The following is a 20,435-nucleotide window of genomic DNA, read 5'->3' as shown; positions in this document are numbered from 1 at the left end:
ACCTTCCATGGCACTTTGTCCGTTTCTCGATATGTTCAATCACCATTATCTGGCTCAGACGGTAGCTGACGTCATTTCCATTCAAGGACAGAAGTGTTACGAACTTCGCACTCTCAAAAGTTTAAAAAAAACACGAACAGTTTTTTATTTGTTATGGGGCTCATGATAATGTCAACTTGTTGATGGAGTATGGTTTTTTATTATGGCTAATTATTATTTTTATTGTTTGACATAGAATATTTAATGTAAATAGATTAAAATTACAATTTGTTTCTTTTCTCAAATGTTTGTTAATTATATTTTTTTGAACAAATATTTAAGGAATACTTTATTGTATTTTTTCTCTTCAACATTATTTTTCTAGAATTGTCAATCCTAATAATTTTAGAAAACAAAATATAAAATAACATAGAAGTATAACAGATAAGTCAGAGCTCTAGATATTTTTCACACTCTAACGAGTTGTTTAGAGTTTATTCTATTTGTAGATAATCATTCGAAAGAGCGCCACCTTTGATTTAAAACTATTCAGGGGGTAGGAACAAAACCTATCTAGTTTTTTTAACAAACGTTTATTTATTTTTTGCAACAAATTTTACAATAAAATAGATTTAAATTAAATTTATATAATAAAGTGCACTTTCTAAGAAATATATTTTGAAAATATGTTTTTAAAACCCATTTTCTTTTCGAATGTTGATCTAAGATGTTTTGTCAGTTGTAGTTGCTGAAAAGAAAAAATAGAATGAAAAGTTAGAGTAAAAGTTGCACACATTTTTAAGGATTTCATATCTTTTCAAGAAAGTTGTTTTCCCATATATACCGGGATGTTACACCACGTTAGGTCTTTCATGTGATTTGATATAAGCATTATTATTTATCGATTAAAAATCGGCGCTACGCATTGGACATGACTATAATGAATATGCGAATTTTTATTTAAATGCAATTTACTAATATTCAATATTTTAAGCCAATAAACTCCAACTAACTAATAAACTACTCAATATTTCTAAAATTAAAAACAAAAAAATAAAATATATAAAAAAATAAAATATATAATTTTTAAAAATATTCAACAATATCAACCTCAACCGATCTATATATGCTGTATACGGATTTTATAATCCTAAAGGTATTTAGTAACATTCTTTTGGGTAAATCGATATATGTCATTTTGAGTATTGTGATATTATGCGGGACCACACGCAAGCAAATCATGTTTACAGCCTAATTATCATGTTTTTGGCCCACTAGTGCTAAGGATGCCTCAATGTCACGGTATACAGCATCGATGTTTTCGGACATAACCGATTTTAGACAAGTTTCATAACATTAACTAGTGTTGGAGTAAGTGTGAGCTATGACAGTGGTGTAGGACAGTGCTTTATTACCGTATAAAGAATTATGTTCATGAATACACTGTTATTTTGTTAATCAATGACGAATGTAAAGAAATATTCAAAATCAAAATGAAATAAATATGAATGTGATGTCGTGAGTATTATTTGTGTGTGTGTGTTTAGGAAACTTATCCAAAGAAAATGTAAGATGTCGTTGACAAGCTCGTCCCATTCAGGAAGAATTCATAAGTCGTTCAAGAGTGAGTATTTATATTTTGAGGGGCTAAAGTTGAGTTTACTATGCTTAAATTTCTCTTGGTTACGGCATTGGTGAAAGATATATTTCAGAATTTGTTCTTATCTTTATTTTTATTACCAGTCATGTAGTTAGCTCGTCCGTTACCGTTCATTCCAGATAGGGCAAATGCCTAAAATAATAGCTTTGTTTAATTCTGTAATTATGTAATTTATTCATACAGTAGAATATAGAGGACGACGTGAAAAACGAACGAACAACTGTACGAAGCTTACATTGAGATTGAAATTCAAAAGTGGATTAGAGTTTCACGATATATTGATCTTTAAATTAAACTCAGATTTATAGCTATACTGAAGTAACGATATCTTTAATATTTTCAAGAAAATAAAAGTATTTTATATCGAAAATTTATTTCCGACGCCATTTGAATATTTCAATATCTAAATTCTATTTCGTCTTGTTACAATTAATTATTCATTTTCAAATCATTTGTAGATATACAACCACATATTTGGTAATGCGAACAATGAATCAATGTCACTGAGCGTCTCGCAACTTAATATCGACACCACAACAATTCCATGGATGGATAACGTCACGTACCTAGGACTCCACTTCGACCGACAGTTCGGTTGGTAGTCCCAAATCCAGAAAGGTTCGAGGATAGTACACCTGCTATCTTCTCTAATCTGCCCTTCTAGCAGACTTCCCATCTCCATCAAATGCTTATTTTACAAGATGTTAATTTGGTCCATACTCCTCTACGGATCGAATGTCTACTTCAAGTTTGTTACACCCAACCAGGTGAAACGGCTTCAAGTTTTCCAAAATACGCTCCTTAGGGGAATCTTAAATGTTCCATGGTTTGTCAGAAATAATAAAATTCATAGGGAAACTGACACTCCAGAAATCAAGAACTTCATATCGCGATCATTCCGCAAACTCAGTTCAAATTCTTCTAAAAAAGCTCTTGTTCGCGAGCTTGTCGACATGCTGGGAGCTTAGCACTAAGTCATCGTAATCTCACCTTTTCCAGGCTGAAACGACCTCGACATCCCTGCGGTCATAACTTTTGACCCCATGCGACAGTATCTAGTCGTGGAAATATTACTCAAGTTCGTAAATCAATAGTTAGTTTCACTATCTGTTATTTTGCCGGGTCCTTGTGCCCAATAACGGCAGTCCGATTAGCAGGTATCATTTTCCCAAATTTAATGCAGTAGTAGTAGCGACCAATAATATGAGCAGTAAGGTCAACTGTGAGGCTGTTTCGGTTTTGTGTATTGGTAAGCCGAGGCAGTCCCACATATCCTGGTCCAACTTGTCACTCCAGGGCAAGTCTCCGCGACCAGGTATGCGTCATGCATTCCACTGCCTGGTTTCAGAACAGAATAAAAAAAATTAATCAGTGTATAACGGAAATATTATTTATAGAAAAGATTATGGAAAGTTATATCAGGTTAAAAAAGTTAGATTGGATCCGTTAGAAAAGGCAGTACAAGCCTTGAAGAAGACCAACTTGAAAAAAATCCACATACGATACTATACTAATACCAGATATCTACGCAAAAATACAGCACATGTATTGGGATGATCATGTACTAGCTGAAGGAAGAACTTCTAGGCATTTCAGTAGACACTGTGAACAATATCTTAAATGTAGTTTTGAGTTTCAGAAAGATATGTCACAATGAATGCAATATCATTTCATGACCACGAATGAGAACTGTATTTACTGTCATCACACTGAATCAAAGTTAGAATATACGAAGTGATGTAGAATCAAGGTAATGTCGCTACCCATGGAGATTAAAATCCCATCATTAAAATCAGTAAATTAGAGTACGAATTATTTCATTATCTATCTTTTCGTGAAAGTTGCAGGCTCCTTTCATGATGAATATTGTCTTTAAGATGTTGAATCGTTTGGGGTTTATTCACATAAACTTTTGATTTTAAGAAACCCCGTAAGAAAAAGTATCGTTTTGTTAATTCCGTAGATCTAGATGGCCATGCTAAATCGCCACCTCGCGAAATTTGTCTTCGTGGAAAACCTCATTCAATAATCGAATTGTTGAACGAGCTGTGTGTGCTGTGGCCCCATCTTGCTGAAACTACATATCATCTAGTCTTTGCTCTTCTATTTCAGGTACAAGAAAATTTCGAATCATGTCTTGGTACCGTTCAGCAATAACAATAACTGCAACATATTGGTCATTTTCAGGGACCAATTATTTTTCAAGCATGAATACCATAACATGCAGTTGTTTTTAGTGGATGCAATGATGTTTCATCACTATTTTTGCTTGTTCTTATGGCGTATATGCTATTTATCCATAATAAAATTTCGACGTTTACACAACACAATGGTTAACTGAGCTAAACGTCACATAACCAAGATCGCACAATGAAAATGGTAGCGGGACCTTTGCCTCACCCTATACAGTAACTGCTTGAAAAAAGTGGACTTACCCGGAGGGTAAAGAGACAAAAACTCTTTTAATTAGCATTTCAAATGTATGTGGAGTGCACCACTTGAAGTACATCCATCAGAGATTTGTTTGAGTTTGAGTTCGATATCTTAAATATGGCTTCTAAAAATAGGTTAGTACTAAAGAAAAAATATTAGATGGCGGTAATACGTAATACTAACTAGTGGTAATACGTTTATCATGTGCTTTTTACGTAGTATCCATTATTAAAAATTTTCGTTTAGTTTCCGAATTTATTGAACAATCTAATAATTAGAAACCGAATAAATTAGAAATTAATATAAATATATGCAATATTTATTTCAATTTTTCACTGAAGCATCGTACGTGCGTTACTAACCCCTAATTCTTGCTAGTTCGTCGCACATCCGAGCACCTGTGTTGGCGAGACAAATTGCCCCTCTTTCCACTCGCATTATACCCTCAACTGGTGGGGTGGCTGCGACTTCCAACCCTCGCAAATCGGATCGCGGTATCTGGATCGTCGTCGGGGTGGTGGGCTTTATTAAATCTTGATCTGTCTGTTTTTGTTTTGGTTTTTAATATCGGGACATTGTTATTCAGATATCGTTTAAATTTGCGGGGGTTGATATGGTACGGCCGGTCCGTCATTCAATGGGCTTCGGTTTGCGCCTGAATAATTATATAAATCGGGGTGGTTCGTTATTGCGGCGTCGGTTTCTATTAAACTAGACGTCCAGCTTGACAGGTTGCACATCTTTCATTGATGTACGTGAATCTATCAGTCAAACCTTTCAAATATTAGGTACTATATTATTTTATAATATTATTATCAGTTATATCTAAATAATATTGTTAAATTTAATGGTTTGGATATTTCTCTATATACTTTTTTTTCCTTTTTTTTCTTTTACAGTTTTTCATTTAAATTTTCCATTTTGTTTTACACAAACGCTAATCATGGAACGCTTACATTTACTGTTTGATTTTAAAAGATCTGATGCCGAAGCCCATCAAACATTTTTAGAAACTTATGGCGATGCTGCTCCATTATATCATAATTGTCAGTTTTGGTTTAAATGATTAACGTGGTGATTTTGATTCCAATAACAGAAAATTATTTGGACGACTAAACAGTTAGAATTGAAGGACTTATTAAACGAGATCCAAGGCCAAAAACACAAAGCATTTTCCGACAGCTTAGCAGTTGAAGAATAATCTGTTTCCTGATACTTAACATACATGCCCGTGGCGGCTCCTGATAAAAACTTTAAGGTGTTCTGTAATTTTGGCAAAAAATTTTATTTTTTATTTTATTTTTATAAATTAAGTCCTGTTTGCAAATTCGGTAATCATTTTGTTATTAATATTATCTATATCGGAGATAAACTGTTTTTCAATAGATATTATGGAAAGAGCTGTTAAATGATCTTCGGTCATTGAATTTCTGAGAAATATTTTAATGCGCTTTAGTGTTGAGAAACACCTTGTGGTCTCTGATATTATCATGGGGGTTGTTACCACGATTTATAATAATTGTCTAGTCTCCTTCAACGTATCTTCTAGATTGTTAGCTATTATATTTTTTTTAAGAAAAGGTAGTGCACCATATAATGTTCTGCAATCATTTCTTGAATAAATAACTGACAGTCCAGTTTGTAATCGTTCTTTATCAAGAGTGGGATAAAAGAAATCTACCGAAGTGAGTTTATCCTCCTGATGCAACTACTAGAAGCTCTTTAACATGAAATCGATCTTTTGTACAATTTGTTATCATCACAGCCCTCTAAATTAAAAATTCGGTGATTAAATTTACTTTTGCCGGGACGGTTGTGGTTATTTTCTGGTGGCTCATGACTTATTATATCTGATGATTAACTAATAATGTTATCAACATTATATCGAACTTGAATAAAACTGCGTTCAAAATTATGGATAATGTTTCTTATTCCAGTAGGTTCGATTTTTCTTTGCCGCAGTTGGTTAAAAAAGACATCTACGTGGAACATTACATTATGGGAAAAAGATAGTCAAAAATTGAAGATCGGATCATTCAATCTTCGGTGAATAGAGGCTATTGCACTACAAACTATGTTGCTGAAAAATTGTTATTCTATCTTTTCCATATACTTAATGAGATAGTTTCTGTTCTCGTACACAATATTAATACTTCGTAAGCAGCTACTTACTAGAGTCGACATTTTGTAGCAACAAAACAAAATGAAATTTTGTGTTAAAAATATTTTTTTATTAATAATTTCACACATTTTTATGAATAATATATTAATATATGTTGTAAATTGGAATTAGTGCTATTTATATTCAAAAGAAACACATTTGTAATAAAATTGCATTTCTTATGTAACTGTAAATTTATGTATGTAATGTAAATAGAAAATATAGAACAATCAGGTAAATTTAGTCATATTACCTCATATTATTTACTTTCTTCTTTTGTCTGGTTCTCCGCAGCCTCTTTCCTTTTGAGTTCTTCCTGTAATTTCAAGTGATCCTGCAGAATCATGTCTTCCACTGACGGACCCTCCTCTTCGGTTTCTTCTGCCGATTGTTCCTTGTTGAGGGCTTTATATATTTCCGCTCTGTTTTCCAAGATTTCTCGAACGATATCTGCAATATATAATAGCAGTTAGTTAAGTGACGTAAATCCTTATTCGCAGTTACTGACCTGAGAGTACATCCCTGCTACACACCAAGTCCTGCAGTTCGTTCGTGACTTCCTTAATTAGCCATGGCATGAATGACTCGTCAATATCTGAAAAGAAACGCCAGAACTAGGAAACGGGTAGCGAATTAGGTTAAAATGAATTGTTCTGTTTCTGAATGTTCATTGATTATTTACAGAAATGTCGAGTTGAATTTGAAGTGAACCAGTTTTGTTAATATTTTTGATAATTCTTGTTTTGTTTCAATCTTAATTATCTTGGGCATTCTCTATATTATTAAAAAATCTCTTATTATCTCTTATATTGTTCCGAAAATACAAATAATTTTTCTTAATTTCCTAGACTTTTTTCCTATAATGGGGATATTGACAAAATAATAAGAACACGTTACATATACCAATATTTAATAAGATATCATTACTATAGACTATTAATTAATACAATGCTATCCCATCTTTGTACTAAAACATATGCCAATTGCTTCATTGATGTTGAAGATGAAATTTTACTCCTCACTCAGTACTCTAATGTCTGATGTTACTCAAATAAAGACTGAACCTTCTTGACTATGTGTATCATCTTGGAATATGGCAGTATTTGGCAGCAATATTCTAGTAATAGTAAGAATGTATCATTGAGAAGGTCGATATGTTCATTTACAGTAAACCGACGAGTGATGTGACTGAGAGGATGAGCTGAATACCACGATATTTCCGCCCAAATCATAACGGAATCTCTTCCATGCTTGGCTGTTGGAAGCAGGGTAGTTCCGATCATAGCCTTCCTTTGGGGTTTTCCATACATAAACCTGGCCCTTTATAGAAAACAATACAAATGATGATTCATTGGACCATACCATATTCTTCCAGCTATAACGTGTCTAGGTTTTATGATCATTAAGCCACTTCTTTCGCAGTTTAGCGTTAGCTTCTATTATAAAGGGTTAAAGAGCTCCCATCGTACTATTTTTGTCGAAACACTTCTGCTGCGTTGGTTTTACGTTGTACAAGCACAATCTTTTTAATATTCGTTGGTATCTGTCAGTTAATTTTGGGATTCGCTCACTGTTCCTCTTCCTCGATGGGGTTTTACTATGTTTTATGAAACGTCAAACAATTCAAAGTATGAGATCACAAACTTCATCGATCGCTTGTTTTACCTGTCGCAGAACAAAGCATATAATACGATGTAAACATACATACAAAATTATTTACAGCAAAACATACGTGTCTCATTATTTACGTGAAGCAATATTGCCAACATGTAACAAGATACTTATTGGCATGGTGTTCATATTATTTTGTCTATCCCCTATTTTAGTGACTTCATAATTGTTTGAATTTTCAAACTGGTTATTTATTTTGGGGCTCTTCGTAACGTGAGAAAGTATAATGTGAATTTACGAAGAATTTAGCACTTTTTCGCTATTTAAATAATATTAATATCAAAAAAAGTTCTCAAGAAGTTAAAGAACAAATCGTCTTGTCGCGATTGTACTCGTAAATAGTAAACAATTTAATATAGAAATGTATAAGGAAAAATTGAAATATAAAGCTAAATATTCTTTTTAACGACACAAAGAAGAAAACTTTAATATACACAAAATAAATTTTGCAATTTTGCAATAAGCATTTTTATATAATTATTAATTTAATGATATAAATTATATTTAATTTCAAGCTAGAAACACAAGAACTGAAAAGTTCGAATCCAATCAATTTTTATCGATCATCTCTTTAGTTCTATCTTACCTTCTTTAACATTGTCTGTCATAAAACCTTCCGACTCCAGTCCTTCTATTACCGAAGGTAGCAGATCGGCCATGTACCCCTGCATCAGCACGGAAGCTGCTATCCTTTCTTCCATTATTTTTTGTAACTTAACGCCTTCTTCGTGTTCACTTAGTCTTCGTTCTTTCTCTTTGACCAATCGCTTCTCTCGTTCTTCTAACCTATTATATGATAGATCCTTTAACATTTGCATAAAGGTAAGTAATTTCAACAAATTACATAATTATATGTAGGATTGTGAATCAATTTTGACATTTGGTGTTGCAATTAATTTTTTTTAGTTCTTAACATAACAGATGAGGTAAGAGTTTCTATTTGAGTGTTGAAACTTGAGTATTTTGGGCTGGTTTTAAGATACGCTGAAGATTTTTTAGTATCTTTCTAAGTATTTCAACTGTTTTTGCAAGCAATGTTTTCATATTACAGTAATGAAATAAAACAAGTTCAATTCATCTCCCAGTATTTACAATACAATTAAATTGTTAAGTACTTGCATGCATTTTAATTAGCTTTATTTATTGGTGAAAACGCGCTGTATGAATGTAATCAACTGTTAACTTAATATAACCGTTAAATTTGACGGTTTTGCAATTTTTCGACATAAGATAACAATTTTCTATTTATTATTATTCAGTTATTCAGTGTGATATGTTAGATCATAGGACATACAAGGCGCAAAGTTGCATTTTTGACTTTCATTACTTTTATTGGTTGATTTGAATAAAGCTGCTGCCGAAGCCCATCAAACATATTCAGAAACTCCACTGTGACGCTGCTCCTTCAAATCCCAATTGCCGATTTTCATTTCAACGATCTGAAAGATCTGATCCGATTGATTTTGATATCAGTGATAACGAATGGTCAAACAAGGTTTATAGTTTCAACAGTTTGCTGCTTGCCATGCAGAAAAAGAAGAGTTTTCTGTGACGTATTGTTACTAGCGATGAAAAGTGAAATTACTGCTATAATTTTAAACGTAAAAAGGTTGGTCCAGGAGAGCCCTCCACATCGACGCCGAAGCAGTATATTAATGGCCTTAAAGTCTTGCTGTAAGTGGAATCAGTAAGGTGTATCGTATTAGGAGTTGCTAAAGCTGAATAAAATAGTTACTCTATGTTTACGAACGTCGGTTGAACAAACCGATCGATATATTGTTGTAAACAATATCAGTAATGCCAGTAACAGGCGCAAAGTCATCCTCTTGCATAATAAGGCTCGACAAGACATTGCAGTAGTTTTGAAGAGTATACTGCTGCACAAGTATACTCACCGGGCATAGTTCTTTTTGATTACCACTAATTCAGATCGATGCAGCAAGATCTGGTTAGCTCGCAGTTTCGAAATTCTGGAGAAGTACGAAAATGGATCGATGATTGGTTCATTGCTAAACAAGTATCGTTCTTTCGACGTGGTATCGAAGTGTGGCCAGAAGGATGGCAAAAATTTGCAGAAAATGATATAAATTACTTTGGTTGATATATGTGGTACCAATTTTTCTTTATAAAATTTTCACAATACATACAAGTACCTAATAAAAATGAACAAAAAACAATGCTAGAGAAGTTTTCCTTTTCTAATTTGAGCTAGAGGAAAAGTTATACTGAAAGTTAGCATCTTCAAATTATTATTACAAACCCGAGAGATTGATTTTGGTCTATTTATTCCTATCACTTGAGTATATTCTGGTTGAGTAGTATCTCCATTTTTATTAAGACAGACAAAAATTTGTTAATTTTTGTCCGGTATTTCTCGATGTAGAATTCAAATCATGTAAGAAGAAAGGGTAAAATAACAGAAAACTAAGAAAAAACAAGGAGAAGTTGGATATTGTTTTGAATAAGAGTTGAATTAATAAAAATGTTATTTTTGGCAATTTGCTATATTATTATATTAGTTTGCAATTTTGGAAAAACTAATATGAACTTATAGAAGGTACCAATTGTAGTTTATAATAGTGAATGATTTTAGTGATTTGCTGAAATATACATTTAGGCCAAGCTGAAAGACAATTTATTATTTATGTGAGATAATATGTAGGGAGTCAGATGTTTTACATTTTCCTTGTAAATTATTTGAATATAATTGGTAAATAATTAAGGTTTATAAGCGGTGGTTTTATTTTTAATTTATATTTTTAGTTTCAGAGCATTATTTGATTGATTTTATTATTTATTTTTAGTGTTAGTATTGAGTATACGTAGAAACATATAGTTAAATTAGAGGTCTTATAATTACCTCAGAGCTTCTGCAGTTTCAGTTGCTCTCAACTCGAGGAACCTCCTCTGTTGTTCCCGTAATGCCGCCAACTCCTCCTCTTCCAGGACTTCGATCAGCGCCTGTTCCACCGTTTTACCTACCAGCACTTCCAGGATCGGCTGGACTTCCATGTCGAAATCGAATAGCTGAAACATCACAAATTATATTTTGACGGTTTTGTCGCTTCATGTAACTGTAATTTAATCCTTACATCCCCTGGATATATCTGTGTTTCGACATCAGCACCGGTTTTGGCAGGAACGTAGAATGGTGACACTGGTCTTTCCAGGAATAGGTCGGTTTGCGTGCACATGTCCTCTACGGGCGGGTTGACGAACAACTCTTCCAGATAATTATCGGTTTGGATGTTTTCATGACGCCGACCTGAAAGCGCCAGGGAAATAATTATTATGGCATTATTCTTACTGTTGCTAATTTCAGACATTGTAAAACTGCGGTTTTTAGTACCAAATATACACGTTATTGCTTTTAAATTGACGTCTCTAATCTTGATGTGTTTAATTTTAAACTATGACTGTTTGCTGTTTTTATTATTCACGTATGTAATTTTTTTCTATATATAACTTCATACAATGAATTAGGTGATTGCCTGTATTCTAATTTTTTTTTTACTATAAAAATGCTTTAATTCTATTTCCACTATTTGCTCTATATATTTCTTGTTGGTTTAGTAGTGGTCAATTTTGCACTTTTTTAGCATTTCGAAATTATGTGTCACCTAAGCCATGCTACATCAATTTGCACTACTAGCGATTAAATAGCACTCTGTCTGGTAAGTACACTGAGTACTGCAGACTTTTCCATTCCAGCGGTAACAGTGCATCCTTCATAACTCTTGAAACATGTCATGCAAGAGAATGGTTTGGCGTGTATTACTCGTTATTATTCGTCTGTTTGTTAACAATATGTGGTTAAATTTGTTCAATTGAAATCAGTACGATTTGTTCACTTTAATCCACTTCAATTTCAATATGCATATACCTCCTGGATTAATAGTAGACTGAGACTGTAGTAGATTCGCTTTTCATTACAATTTTCAATCCATGACATTTTCTTTTAGCCCCTTAAGCAATAAAACTGGTATATTAGAACGGTTTAAAAATGGTATGGTAAACTCGTGTAAATTCAATTCAGTAAACCTTCTGTAGTTTGTTTAACTGTTGTTTACGTTAATACTTCACACTTTCATAAATGAACATCACAGATCAAAATACATGCAAGCACCTAATAATCTTTGATAATTATAAATGTGCTTATTTTATATTTATATATAAATTTTAAAAAAATATTCGTTATAAATTAAATATAATAGAAAGAATCGAAAACAATTTTGATATAAAATAAATATAAATATAAATAAACGTCGTATATTTGTGTCCAATTATCTCTTGATCGTAAGGGCTCTTTGGAATTTATCACGTACTATAGGTCCAAACCCGAATAATATGAGGGATACAAAAGTAATGTTTAAAAGAGAATTACAGAAATATTTAGAAATACAAAAAATATTGGAGTATACAGAAGGACGTATTTTATGGGTGGTTACAGTAAAGGAGATGCTGGTCCGTCTAAAGCTAATCCAAGAAAGGAAACTTAGGAGGAACAAACAGAAAGAAGCATGAAGTAACATTAATTAAATTTAAACTCAAGTAAACATTTCTACGTTTAATTTCATTTTGTTCTTTTTAAAATATCACCGTAAATAGATTAACAGCTGGCTTGGTGGCGCAGTGGTAAAGGCGATGGGACAGTCCTCCTATTGTTGCGATAGCCGCGGGTTCGAATTCTGCTGGGGCATGGTTGTAAATTTATGTTTGTGATTGTTTAAAATTTGTGAATATTCTAAGCAAGAGTGTAAAATCCGACAAGGAAAATGATACCAGTCACGCCAGTAACCAGGCTGGGTAATACCGGATGTCTTCTGGGATGATTTCCAAAGTTGGTCACTCGCCAGTTGGTAGGCTTTAATACTGAGGACCGTGGTTCGGAACCCACGTTAAACTGTAGGTCCAGTCCAGATAAACCCATAGTTGGTAAAAGGAGACTTTAAAATATATTTAAAAAAAAATAGATTAACAAATCTGAGTTAAATTTGATTTTTTACCTGCTACTGGCGGTGGAGATCCAAGGCGAAGTTGAGATGAACGATAATGCTGATTTTTTGCTTTTCTACGAGCCAAAGCCCGTCTTCTTGCTTCAGCTGCTCGAGCAGCAGCTGACTCTCCATCACCCTAAAATTTAAATGAAAATTAGAGTATGTTTTGTGTTTTTTATTGCAAAATTAGTTTATGCATATTAAGGGTATAAGTACTATGATAGTGTATATATACAATATATTTAAATTTGCATATTTGTTGTGTTAGAATATATATTTAATACTACTGTGATCGAAAAATAAAAAAACTTTCCATAGTAGAAAAAATAAGAAATATTATGTTTTTATGTATTATGCGTAGCTTGTCTGAGGTGTTGTGCTTCAGTAGACTGATATCCTGTTAATTTCTTCAAACACTATTGGCTCTTTGCGACGTTTCCATGCAAATCTCAACATTCCAAAACCACTCTATTCGTCTTAGTTAATTCCACCTTATGGTTATTTCATAAACATAAAAAAATACCTTGAGAGTATCGTTTTAAGGCCATTGAGAAGATTTAAATTGAACAATTAATATTCCAGAAAGCGATTTCAATAATTTCACTGAACTAAAAAAGCGTTAGCAAATACTTATTGTTTTATTTCTAGTCATTCTACTTTTGATTACAACAATATATTGTGTTAAACAAATATGTTGACAGCATGAATGTGTTTTATATATAGTAATTGTAGACACTATATATCATCTAACTAAAACTTATAAAAATATAAAACTATTACTTTTAATTATCAAAGTATTATTATCTTTCTCGGATTTTTAATAAATTTAAACTACTTTGTGGATTTTAGGAAACATGCAGGTGCTATGTTATAGCCGATGGTGAAGATGAAGTAATAAAATCGGCACATTTTTGACATTGTCCAAGCGTGGTGAAAATACTTACGTTATCTCTCGATAGTAGTTTGGCATATGCGAAATGCGGATTCCACTTGGGCTGCTTTAAACAATTAACGTTTTAATAACGAAATATATCGTACATTTAAAGAACTTAACTGACAAACATCTAGAATGAAATTCAGAAATAAAAAATGGGCCGATTTTGGAACAAAACAAACAAAAAACACAAAATTATAATTACCAAGTGTTGCTGGGAAAAGTTGCTACCTCGAAACACCCTCTTGTCGAACATAACATTCGAATAGTTAATATCCCTACAAAATATATTAATATAATTATAAACTTATAACAGATTAATATGTTTTATTTATATTCTTATTTCTACAGAATGGTTCATAGAATAAAAGAGTTAAAATTTAATCTGTATTTTAATTTTGTTGTAGTTAGCGTAAAAATATATCTAATAGTAATGGTAATGAAAAATTTTAATGAAACTGACGTATTTTTGAAATAATACTTTTAGCTGCTGCCATCTATTGATAATAATTTTAATTGGAAAGGGCCATCGTTTTTTCCCTATTTTCTGACAAAAATACAGTTACCATCGAATAATAAACGGGACTATTAGGTTAGGAATGCAGAAAACATATCGATATATCGTTATATCGATATTTTCTGAATAAAATATCGATATTTTTAACCAATATATCGATATATTTTAGCCGACATTTTTCGATATTTTTTCAGAATAAATAAAATATAATTTTTAATAAACCTTTAAAATTGGTACTTTTTTGGTACTTCATTTTAAAGGCTTATACAAAATATCACTATTCTTTAAGAGATTTAGGAAAAAAGCTTTTAGGCTGTATTTTTATATATTCACTATTTTTATTTTTTCTTAAAAGTATCGATATATTTTTTCCTCCGATATATCGAAATATCGATATTTTTTCGGGGGCCGACACCCCCTACATTAGGTTCTATATGCAAACAAAAGTTTTATGTTAGATGATTTAGTATCCTATTTATTTAGTATCCAGTATTTAGTAATTAATACCTAGAGAAATAAATCATTTAGTACTTTTTTATTCCTTGAATAAAATTTAAAATTAATTATAAGAATATCGACAAAGATAAAATAATTTTTGTAAAATATGCTGTGCCAATTTTTTCATTTAATTTTTACTACTTTCAACAATTAATAGTTAATTTATCCGAAAATTACAGCAAGTGTGATAAATTGTATAAATAAATTGCATGTATAACAATAACAATGAATAATACTATCATTCCATTTAGCAACAATGGTAACTATCTTGGGATGAGTCTCATTGTAAAACTGCATTGGAAACAGAAAACGAAATAACTTTATTTTAAATATAAATATAAATACATATAAATATATTATAAATTACATATAAATATGTTGGTTTATTGGAAGAGCAATCGAATTATCCGTTTATAATAAGTTTCTGTTTTATGACAAATTTTAAAATCGATATGGACCTATGGAATCCAGTTATTGATATTTTCCGCAAAAAGTAATAATAACAAATTACTAACACTTACTTTTTACTTTTTTAAACAAAGACCTAAGGGGCATTACAGATGCACTCAAATACTATAGCAATGGTTACTTACATCGATACTGCTGATGCGGACTGTTACACAGGATATCAAGAGAATCAAAAGGGTCAAACAATTTTATTTTATAGTGCATTATTATTATAGAGGTGAGGTGAGTAGGTGAGTCTGCAACTACCAGTAACAGTAAATTAATAATAAAATATAAAATAGTAATAGATAACTCGTATCTTATAATAAGTAATAATAAATGTAAAAAATACATACGTAATACATAAAAATACATGTAATAGCAACAGGTTAATTGATAAGTCTCCGGCCTAATACATAGATGGTGCTACTAGAATTCCATCCATGTGTTTTTTAGTTAGCCCTAACCCTCAAAAGATGCGTGTACAAATTTGACATAGGTCGCATCACTAATTTGTCAATTATAGTATTTTGAGTGAACCAACTTTTGTTATTGTGAAATAAATGGATAAAAAGGAATTTCGCGTGTTGATAAAATATTGCTTTTTGAAGGGAAAAAATACAGTTGAAGCAAAAACTTGGCTTGGTGCCGAGTTTCCGGACACTGACCCAGGAAAATCAACCATCAAGGATTGGTATGCTAAGTTTAGAGGTGGTGAAATGAGCACCGAAGACGGTGAAAGCAGTGGACGTCCAAAAGAAGTTGTTAGCGGCAAAAACATTTAAAAAACCCACAAAATGATTTTTAATGACCATAAATTGAAAATGAATGAAATAGCAGACACTCTAAGTATATCAACTGAACGTGTCAGATCATATCATTCACGAATGTTTGGATATGAGAAGGCTATGTGGAAAGTGGGTGCCGTGCGAGCTCACTTTTGACAAAAAACAATGACGAGTTGATGATTCGGAGCGGTGTTTGAAGATGATCAAGCGTAATAAACCGAGCTTTTTGCGTTGATACGTGACAATGGATGAAAAATGGCCCCATCATTTCATTTCGAAGTCCAATTGCCAGTCATTCGAGTCGATTGCACACGATGAACTCGCTCCAAAGCGTGGGAAAATGCAACAGTCGGCTGGCAAGGTTATAGCGTCTGTATTTTGGGATGCGCATGGAATAATTTTCCTTGACTACCTTGAAAAAGGAAGGACCATCAACAGCGACTGTTACATAATGTTATTGGATCGTTTGAAAGACGAAATCGCCGAAAAACGACCGAATTTGAAGAAAAAGAAAGTGCTGTTTTACCAAAACAATGCACCGTGTCACAACCCAGTGAAAACGGTGGCAAAAATCCATGAATTGGGCTTCGAACTGTTTCCTAGTCCACCGTATTCTCCAGATCTGGCCCCCATCGATTATTTCCTGTTCTCAGATCTCAAAAGAATGCTCGCTGGGAAGATAATTTCGTCGAATAAAGAACAAATCGTACTACAAAAATGGTAACGTAATGTTGGAGGGTCGCTATAATAAGTGTATCACCTTCGAAGGGAATTATGTTGAATGAAAAAAAACTAATTTTGACAAAAATGTGTTTTTTTATGGTAGGCCAGATTTTAAATAACCTGTTACATATTACAATATAATAGTTAATACATAAAATACATGTAGAAATTAAAAAAACGAAAAGAGATGAAATTGTAGCAATAGGCACAAATCTAAAATTGGTGTGACAAAATTAAGACTAAAATAAGACAAACAGCGCGTATAGTGAAGAAATGAGGAAATAGAAAGGACTGTGGAAGATCAGTATTATCAGAAATAGGATTCACTGGAAATAATTAATTTCCAGTAAGGAAATATAAGTAGGGGTAACGAGAACATTCTGCATCTACAAAGTGGCTTCGACAAATTTAAAGGTGATTCAAGATGCTCTTTGCGAGTTGAAATACCGAGAAGAAATGAAAAAATCTTCAATGATTAAACAAAATCGAATGATCAGTGCATGAAGGATATTTGGTTTTGATAAATACAGTATCTCATTTGCACGTTTATTACCAAAAATTTTGTTGTACAAAATTATATCTAAAAAGAATATTCGTGTTAGGATTTAGATACTGAATTCAAGTGTTTCGACCTCTAACAAGGGAATCTAATTACTTGTAAATGAAGAAGCACTGTACGTTAAAATTAACCTGTTATTGTTGGTGAACAAAATTGAGGTATTGAGTATTACTGAATTTTAAAATATTTTTAAGACTTTTAATATATTATGTTTAGTGCCTATTTGTAGTTTTCACGACTCTGACTACTTCGTAACACTATCTACTTTATTTGATTACAAAATTCAGACAATTTAACCATATCCATATAAAAACCAAAAAATGGCCAAGACAACTGATCGATCAAAAGTGATTAAACTTAAATACTGCAATTGTAAAGTCAATAGTTCGGAAAACTCGGCGTCGCTTCTGAAATAATAATGAGAAAACGACTGAATGCTGTCTGAAATTGGTACACTTTCAAATGCAGTTTCGATTTGTCGTGTCTAACCTAGTTTTATGCAGCAGTAAGTAGGTTAGTCATTTACATTTGTGTTAATGGTGATTATTTTACGGCTAATTTTGTTCTTTAGCTCTATAAAAAATGTCCGGCTTTATATTTACACCTAATACCGCTAATACTGGTATTTAAGGATGGAAACGATTTTAGATGGTCAAAATAATCGATTTGTTTTATTGCTCAAATCTTTATATACTGTGCGTATGAAACGGTAAAGTAAAGCGAGCCGTCCTGGATTTAAAAATGTATAAAGTGTAGAGTTACTAATTAAATATTAGCTGGTAACGTCTATTAGTAACAGGTGTACCAGAAGTAAATATATTGGGGCCAATTATAAAATATCATGACGGCGTTTGCTGATGACTGGAAAATAAAAATGAATGAAACTAAATCTATGCATGTGCATTTCATGTATAATCAGACCGCAATACCACCAATGACACTACATATCACCAATAACATTAAATAATACTATTATTCCACAAAGTAACAATGATAAGTATCCCGGAATCAATCTTGATGCAACATTTCGCTGTAGAGAACATGTAAAAAAGAAAAGGAAAGAACCGGTGATAAAATATGGGAAAATATATTGGTTAATTGGAAGAACACCTAAACTATAAGTACATAATAACAGGTCAATTGAAAAGGCCCCGGCCTGCCACAGTAAAACAATTTATTTTGGCAAAATCAGTTTTTTTTATTCAATTCCCTTCAAGGGTGATAGACTGATTATAGCGACCCTCCAATTTCTCGATACCATTTCAGTAGTACGATTTGTCCTTTACTTCAAAATAGGCCTCAGTTTCGGCGATCACCTCTTCATTCGACGAAAAATTTCTTCCCAGCGAGAGCATTCTTTTGAGGCCTGAGAACAGGAAATAGTCGCTGGGGATCAGATCTGGAGAATACGGTGGATGAGGGAGCAAGACGAAGCCCAATTCATGGATTTTTGCCATCTTTGTCACTGACTTGTGACATAGTGCAGCACTTTTTTTCTTCAAATGCTGCCATTTTGGGCGATTTCGTCCTTCAAACGGTCCAAATAGTCGCTATTGATGGTCCGTCCTTTTTCAAGGTAGTCAATGAAAATTATTCCATGCGCATGCCAAAATACAGACGCCATAAATCTGCCAGCCAATTTGCGTTTTCATACGCTTTGGAGCGGATTCATCGTGTGCAGTTCACTCGGATGACACATTGTCACATATCGATGCGAAAACTCGGATGTATTATGCTTGATCATCTTCAAACACTGCTCCGAATCATCGACTCGTTGTTTTTGTTCAAAAGTGAGCTTGCGCGGCACCCACTTTGTACAGAGCTTTCTCTTTATTCAAATTAAATCTACGGTCATTCATAATCATTTTGTGAATTTTTTAAATGATTTCTCGGGTAACAATATCTTTTGGATGTCCACTGGGTTCACCGTCTTCGGTGCTCATTTCACCACGTCTAAACTTAGCATATCAAACCTTGATGGTTGATTTTCCTGGGGCTGTATCCGGAAATTCGTCATCAAACCAAGTTTTTGCTTCAACTGTATTTTTTCCCTTCAAAAAGCAATATTTGTCAACACACGAAATTCCTTTTTATCCATTTTTTTTTCACAATAACAAAAGCTGCTTCACTCAAAATGCTATAATTCAAAAACTAATGATCCGACAGCTGTCAAATTTGTACAGGCATTTTTTGAGGGTTAGGGCTATTTAAAAATTATATGGATTTGAATCTAGCAGCGCCATCTATGTGTCAGGCCGGGGACTTGACCTATTAAATTGCTATTAAACTAGCAATTATTGAAACCCATATGAACATGCGGAATTGAATTATGGGAATGTTCTGCAAATAATAATATAAATACAACACAAGTTTTTCAGAACGAAGTCCTGATAACTATTGTAGATGTACCCAGATACTACAGCTCTGATAACATATATCAAGAACTTCAAATACCGGCTGTCATTAAGGAAATGCAAAGAAACACAGGACAGGACAGACTCCATTCTAATGTCAATATCGAACTAATACAACTCCTGACAGAGACTCAGAAGAGCCAATCCATTTAGTCGTGTGTAGTATAGTGTAGTGAGGTGCATTTAATAGATTAACAGCAGTGCTAATACATAAACATTTATACACCAGAGACTAAGATAGGATCCATGGGATTTCCTAGATTTATACCTAGTTTTAAGTTACTCTAAAGACAAACTGTAGATTAGTCTACAAGACTAGTAGCAATGTAATATATAAATTTAAAAAAACGTATTAGAAGTGATTATAATACCAGAATATTTTATTTGTTTTCGTATTTAATGAAGATAATTATTCAATTATATTAATGGTCATATTATTTGAAAATCAGAATAGTCTCTTAGAGCTGCAATAGTTCAGTTGCATTTCAAGAAAGGTAGTAACTTTATGTAAAAGGTATTTTATTTTTATTTAAGTATTATGAATATCTAGTCCATGTAGTTCAAAAGGGTTTTAAATATTTCGGTATTATTTTTTTTCGAAAAGCTTTTTTTAAATTTGCGTATATAGTATATATAATAAATTTATTTGTTGAT

The 20,435-nt window shown here is 32.6% G+C and overlaps 1 protein-coding gene across 3 annotated transcripts in view; it reads right to left on the bottom strand.

The window, feature by feature from the left end:
* Nucleotides 1–553: 553 nt before the first annotated feature.
* Rsph3 (Radial spoke head protein 3) overlaps nt 554–20,435 on the bottom strand; it is a 34,221-nt gene continuing 14,339 nt past the window's right edge. The window contains exons 4-12 of one of the 3 annotated variants that reach the window (XM_076398940.1): nt 14,041–14,113; nt 13,846–13,899; nt 12,911–13,037; nt 10,997–11,169; nt 10,765–10,931; nt 8,491–8,690; nt 6,742–6,828; nt 6,487–6,683; nt 554–727 (exon numbers count right to left, since the gene is read on the bottom strand). In XM_076398940.1, the coding sequence (XP_076255055.1) occupies nt 6,493–6,683; nt 6,742–6,828; nt 8,491–8,690; nt 10,765–10,931; nt 10,997–11,169; nt 12,911–13,037; nt 13,846–13,899; nt 14,041–14,113 (1,072 nt within the window). In that variant the 3' untranslated portion in view covers nt 554–727; nt 6,487–6,492. The remainder of the gene's footprint in view (nt 728–6,486; nt 6,684–6,741; nt 6,829–8,490; nt 8,691–10,764; nt 10,932–10,996; nt 11,170–12,910; nt 13,038–13,845; nt 13,900–14,040; nt 14,114–20,435) is intronic. The other 2 variants (XM_076398941.1, XM_076398942.1) reach the window with 2 other exon arrangements.

This window comes from Rhynchophorus ferrugineus, unplaced genomic scaffold, assembly GCF_030347505.1.
Source record: "Rhynchophorus ferrugineus isolate W39M unplaced genomic scaffold, kcgeb_rfMv2 rfM3, whole genome shotgun sequence".
In the NCBI taxonomy this organism is placed as follows: Eukaryota; Metazoa; Arthropoda; class Insecta; order Coleoptera; family Curculionidae; genus Rhynchophorus; species Rhynchophorus ferrugineus.
Note: the sequence above shows the minus strand (reverse complement) of the source record. Positions and strands in the feature narration are given on the sequence as shown.